The 6,322-nt window shown below is 39.2% G+C and overlaps 2 protein-coding genes across 2 annotated transcripts; one reads left to right on the top strand and one right to left on the bottom strand.

Annotated features, from left to right (window-relative positions):
• Positions 1-699: 699 nt before the first annotated feature.
• On the top strand, positions 700-3,778 carry fkbp3 (FKBP prolyl isomerase 3). The gene is made up of 7 exons (XM_037685352.1): positions 700-820; positions 985-1,086; positions 1,171-1,272; positions 1,354-1,489; positions 1,681-1,748; positions 1,833-1,930; positions 3,510-3,778. Exons 1-7 carry the CDS (start codon positions 716-718, stop codon positions 3,562-3,564), a joined length of 666 nt encoding a protein of 221 aa, XP_037541280.1. The 5' UTR covers positions 700-715; the 3' UTR covers positions 3,565-3,778.
• A 313-nt stretch (positions 3,779-4,091) lies between these two features.
• Positions 4,092-5,662, bottom strand: faua (FAU ubiquitin like and ribosomal protein S30 fusion a). The gene is made up of 5 exons (XM_037685351.1): positions 5,592-5,662; positions 4,982-5,063; positions 4,713-4,857; positions 4,499-4,554; positions 4,092-4,309 (listed from the first exon to the last, which is right to left on the bottom strand). Exons 2-5 carry the CDS (start codon positions 5,054-5,056, stop codon positions 4,184-4,186), a joined length of 402 nt encoding a protein of 133 aa, XP_037541279.1. The 5' UTR covers positions 5,057-5,063; positions 5,592-5,662; the 3' UTR covers positions 4,092-4,183.
• Positions 5,663-6,322: the final 660 nt, after the last annotated feature.

Raw genomic sequence — 6,322 nt, 5'->3', positions numbered from 1 at the left:
AGTGTTCTTGTTAATTTTATCTAAATTATTTTTATAATATATATAAAAATATATATTTTTTATACATGGTGTGAAACGTGGAAAATTCTTGGTCTACAGTACTCAGCTTTATAAAGGAAAGAGTGAGAATAAAAAGAAATCCCAGAAGAGTTCAGGAGCAGTTCATTACTCCGTAAAAATATAAAATAAAAATGTTTCTCAGCACAACATCAACGTTAGCTTTTAAAACATTTAGTATATAAACACATAGGAGCCAATTGAATTCATACCCATTTTTTTATTTTATTTTAACGGTGAAAGAAATATTGTAAACATAAGCGTTGCAGAACGAGAAATTTAAAAGCCGTAAATATAAATAATAATCATTGCTTCATCTGAAGGAGAATTTGTTTTACAACGGAAAGCTAAAAAAAATGTTAATGAATTTGAGGATAATGGATCTTCTTTGATACTGAAACACTGTAATCACATTTCCTCTTTCATTGACCTTGAAATTTAGGTTTATAATTAATAAATGTCAATAAAGATTTGTGTTTATTTACAAATGTGTTTGTATAAATGTAAGATTATCCTGTAACTAATTAAAATACAAATCCAGATATGTTGTCGGGGTTATAATGTAAATAGTATTTGGGGTTAAAGTTCAAAACGTCACAACTTTATTGTTCACGTTGTTTACGCGGGGAGTTCAAAGTTCACCAGTTCGCCTTTGAAAATGGCGGCCGAGTGGACACGGGAGTGGAGCGATGAGCAGCTAAAAAGTGATGATTTGCCCAAAAAAGACATAATAAAGTTCATCCAGGACAATGCAGCACACTCGGTATGCTTACCCCTTTAGGTTCAGACGGTTTTTATTCGGATTTACTTGTGTATTTTGTGCCGTAAATGTTTATTTCTGGGCTGCAGCATGCTGCAGGGTTAGCTACATGTTAGCGTTGAACACGAGATGAATCACTGCAGCGTTCCCCCTTTTTTCTCTTCCAGTTTCTCAGTGAGCACAAGCTGCTGGGAAATATAAAAAATGTGGCCAAAACCGCAAAGAAAGACCAGCTGATCGTTGCTTACAATCAGCTCTTTGAGAGCAAAGTAAGTGATGTTAAGAGGCGAGTTATTGTTTTGCTGCTTCAGCAGCCATTGTTGACGAGCAGTGTGTGCACTTGTGTGTTGCAGAGGTTTAAAGGCACAGAACCAGAGGAGGAGGTGACCGAGCAGATTAAAGCTGTGAAGATTGAGGAAAAGCCCAAAGACGTCAAGGCAGAAGTTGTAGATGAGGTGCTCGTCCATGTAAATAAATATTAATTTCCTGATTTCAGCATAACGGTCTAAAAATCAATCTTTCACTGCTTGGCTCAGGGTCCTCCAAAGTACACCAAATCAGTCCTAAAGAAAGGAGACAAGACCAACTTCCCAAAGAAGGGTGAAACTGTGAGCTGCTGGTACACTGGGACTCTGGAAGATGGAACAGTTTTTGACACAAATATACCCACAAGTATGACAATCTGCAGAAACACGTACATAAACAATGTCGTCATGTGTCTAATATTCTGACAAGAACATCTGAGCCTGTTTGTAGCAACCTTGAACAAACCCCTTCTTGTTTTGCATCACCCAGCTTACAATTTTGATTAGTAAAGCTCAAATCCTGAACTAATCTTTACAAACGTTGTTGTTCCAATGCAGCTGCAAGAAAGAAGAAGCAGTCTAAACCTCTGAGCTTCAAAGTTGGATTGGGCAGAGTCATTAGAGGAGTAAGTTTTTGTTTGTTTAAATTGTGCCATGTGCTTTCACATAATTGTTACATCACACTCGTGCACATCCTGTCATCGTCGCAGTGGGACGAGGCCGTCCTGACAATGAGCAAGGGGGAAACGGCTCGAGTGGAGATTGATCCTGAGTGGGCTTATGGAAAGAAGGGCCTCCCTGAGTCCAAGTATCCTTTTATTGTGCGTTTTGCTTCAAAATAATCCTAAAATATGCAATCCCAATTCTATACAATTTTTGATGTGTAAAATGTACCAAAACAAAAATACATAATGCATTGATTTGTAAATTTCATAAAGAGACACGGTAAATATTTTCGTTTAATTTCACCTTTATTTAACCAGGCATAAACAACTAATTCTAATTTACAGTGCTGACCTTGCAAGCAACAACAGGTACCGTATTTTCTGCCCTATAAGTCGCATCAGTCCAAATATGTGTAATAAAGTGGAAAAATCCATAAATATGTTGCTTCGCTGTATACGTCGCATCTATTATGCGTCACCACTGACGCGTCGCGTTTGCTATGCTTCGCCGCTGACAACCCGGAAATGTGGGACAGTGTTGTGCCAAAAATTGATTGTCTGCCAAATGGTGGCCGCTGGGGCGTGCACAGGAGGAGTTCAACAAGAGTAACACTTAAAAACAATTATTTCTTTGCTCGAAATTATAGTAAATGTGTCTCAGTCTTAACGATTGGCAAATCAGCCGCATTTCAAAAGTACTCGATACCTCGGTGCTCCAGGAGTGCGCAGACAGGGAGGAAAAAAGGATGGAGGAACGCTGCACACTTCTTAGAAATTTTAAGATAAGCACCTAAAAACAATTATTTGTTTGCTCGACTTTATAACAAAGGTTTGTCTCATTTTAATTTTTACTTAATAAATGCACTTCAATGGTCAAACTAGCTGCGTTTCGTCGGGGCGGTGCAGCGAAATGAAGCCGATTTGACGGTTGCTCCACGTGAGCTGGACGAAGGTGGCAGGGTATGGCAAGCCGATTGTGTCATTAATAGCCATGTTTACCTATTCCAGGATACAACGGCATGCCATACAACTCTGGTGCCATCTAGCGGCTGCAAATGGTAGTGTTCAGTCTTTCAGTCAGAATGAATGAAAACCGTCATATCTCAGTCAAAAATTAGTTCATAAATATGTTGCTTCAGAGTATAAGTCGCAGGGCATGTAAATTATGCAACAAAAAAAAGGTGACTTATAGGGCGCAAAAAATACGGTACTTGGTAGAATCAAGAGAATTTATTAAATCTTTTTTCAGCATTTTTTTCCAATTATGAAATCTTTCCTGAGCCCATGCAGCGATATCTAGAACTGAGCTGTTTTAAGGCAGTGCTGCCTGAAGATCACAGGCTTAAAAATTCATCTAGCCTCGATATGTGCCCCGAGATTTCTTGAAATGCTTTTTACACCATCCTGAACCTGCTGCTGGACTGATAATTTCATATGATGTAACTTTTTTGTGATTAACTTCACATTTCATGTTTATTTTTTGTACTGCTTACTTTTTGCCCTAATTTGCTGCCAAAATTCAAAATTACCCATTTGTACATTTTCAGTTTAATTTACATTTTACACATTGTGTTGGAACTGGGATTGTATCCGTCGTTATTTTGATAGTTTTTCTTGAACAGGGTTTTAAATGTTGGCCATTTCAGAACTGTTGGATTGTCACCTCCCATTCTTGTTGTACTTTTATACGAATCCATTTGTCCTTAATTCCTGCTCCACCAGAATTCCACCAAATGCAAAGCTGATCTTTGAAGTTGAGCTGGTGTCTGTGGATTAAATCTTTTGCCTGCATGTTCAGTATTTCTAGAATTTCCCCCTGAAGACTTTAGTTTTGGACTGCACTAAACGCAGCTCTGACGTCTGCTTTGTCTCAGGTTTAATTTACCTATAACCAATTTTCAGTTTTAAGTTCGGACCGATAAGATTGCTTGTACATATGAGACCATGAAACTTTTTGTTTTTTTGCATGTACAATTTAAATAACCAATAAAAATGATTTCAGTTCATACAAAGAACGACTGGTTTTAATTTTACACTTTGGCAGTTAAAAAGGTATTTAAGTGGTTCTGTGAACCAGGCATTTCACGACTATAAACAACTTGTCTAGTGTGTACCAAGTTCCTACGTGAAAAATGAGAACATGGATGCAACATTTAGATGTTCTAAAGAAAGCCAAGCTAACTTTTAATGCACATTTAATTTGATAAAACTAAATAAACCAAAGTTGGTGAATATGGGGGTTGGTAAGCAACAACAGCTCCTGGTTGGCTAGTGATCTGAACTTTCATGAATATGCCACTCAAAGCCAAGTCAAACTTTTTATTCTGTACAGGACAACATTTCACTTGGTAAAAACTGACAGGCGGTGCCGTTTCTCCTTTGGGTCATCGAAGCACTTAGGAGTTTGCGTTGGGTCCCTTCTTCTTTCCGAAGGTGGGTACGACGTTCACAAAGCGCCTATTGTACTGGATACGACGCTTAGCACGGCCAGTCTTCTTCTTCTTCTTCTCCTGCTTGTCAACCTGGATGAGTAAATGAAATGGGTAATTATTTAGGAAAATGTGTCATAAATGGAGTTTCAATTATCTCAGCTAACGCAAGAAATACCCGATTATGTACACATTTTAAAAAGTTACATTGCTAAACAGGTTACATTAAAGAACAGTTTGTAATATAGTAATAAAATTGAACCCCTAAAAATAAATACTTACTTTAGGAGTCTGTCCTCTCACTTTTCCAGCACGAGCCAGTGAACCGTGCACCTTACCTAGAGAAGGAAAGCGGAACCAAACACGTCAAAACAGTGATCCTAACAAATTTTGCATTACAAAAAAGTAGCCTTTTGTTTAACGCAGCTCGCCACTTTGTGAAAAGTTCATGTTGGCACAAAGTACATGCACGGAGACATTGCATTTATGAACGGACCTCCAAGCAGCCTGCCAGCCACCTCCAGGGTACAATGCTCCGACACGCCGCAGGACGCCAGAGAGGCTTCATCCTCCAGTGGGCAACCAGCAAGCAGCAGGACCTGATCCTCAACAGAGAGTCCTTCCAGAGACTGGACGTGGGCCTGAAAGACACGAGTCCAAACATTTTCAGAACAGACCCTTTGTGGACTTGTCCCTGTTAAGTGTTCAACTTCACATACACAGTGATTTTAGGCTTTGAAGCCGCCTTCAGTCTGAACTTCGTACCTTGATCTGGCCAACAGTCTCCTGTCCAGTTACCTCAAGGGTGTGAGTGTTCTGGGCACGCAGAAAGAGCTGCATCTTGACGCTGAAAGAGCACAATTTGTTTTACTGGGAACATTTTAAAACTGTTCATTTGAAGCAGTTCCGCTCATTTTAAGTCACCCCCTCGGTCTACACACACCCTGGTTAATCAGAGCGCGTTACTTCTGACAAGTTGTTTCTGCCTTCGAAAACAAGATGTCTGCCGTTTTTATCATTTGCGGAAATCGGCATATTTTAAAACAAAAAGTGTGAAATATTGGCATACACCCTACCGCAAAATATACGTGTACAGCAAACCGTGGAAAAGCGACTTGCATGTGAAGAAAAGTTCAGTAAAGCGATAAACAAGGCCTCAGACCGAACGAGCTTTTTCAACTCTATGCTAGTTCAATTAGCCGCATGGACCATGCGTTTCGGAAAAGCCGCTTAAAGATAACGTAAAATACATTTTACAATAAAATATGGGGCAAAATAAGTGATAACTAAACATCTAAATACTATATTAGCAAAATAAGACTTGCTTGGCCTCAATTTATTAACGTTTTTGGGTGAACAAACGAGCCTCTCTCACCTCGTTTGACGCTAGTCGTTCCACACGAAGCATAAAAAGGACTGTTCGAGGGAGCAACACTGCGCATGTGCAGAATTACGTAACACTCGGCGGAAGTGATCACTTCGTCAATCGTTTTTTTCAAAATACATTAAACTTGTATTTAATATAATGAAAAGATAAACATCTATACTTATATTTACTGTGAAGATAAGGGTGAAGGAATGCCTCTAAACTGTTACCCCCATAGCACGTTTAATGCTAAAGGTAAAAAAATGTTTTATTTTCACTCGTTCTCAATTTGTATGCATCCCGAGTCTATTGTCATCACGCTGTTAAAATCAGGTCTCTCTTGTAAATGAGTCCCCGAGACTCAGTGGAATCAACCTATATAAATAAAGGTTGAATGAATAAAAAAAAAAACTTAAGCGCTGTTGTCATTGTCGTTTCTATACAATAACAAAATTGGTTCTCTGCATTTAATCCAGCAAACGTGATACACCCAGGTGGAGCAGTGGACTGCTATGCAAGCACCCAGGGAGCAATAAGGGATTGGGCGTCTTGCTCGGGGACACCACAGCATGTGGGCATGTTGGGGAGTTGAACCGGTGACTTTCTGGTACCAGGTTGGCTGCCTTACCTCTACCATTTCAGCCCCTATATGTAATTTATACTTCTTTTATTCACATAACTACATTTTCCTTAAGTCAGAGTCAGAGTTTCTTTATTGTCATTCGCACCTCATGTGGTAC

This window comes from Nematolebias whitei, chromosome 12 (genome assembly GCF_014905685.2).
Source record: "Nematolebias whitei isolate Nwh7 chromosome 12, NemWhi1, whole genome shotgun sequence".
In the NCBI taxonomy this organism is placed as follows: Eukaryota; Metazoa; Chordata; class Actinopteri; order Cyprinodontiformes; family Rivulidae; genus Nematolebias; species Nematolebias whitei.
Note: the sequence above shows the minus strand (reverse complement) of the source record. Positions and strands in the feature narration are given on the sequence as shown.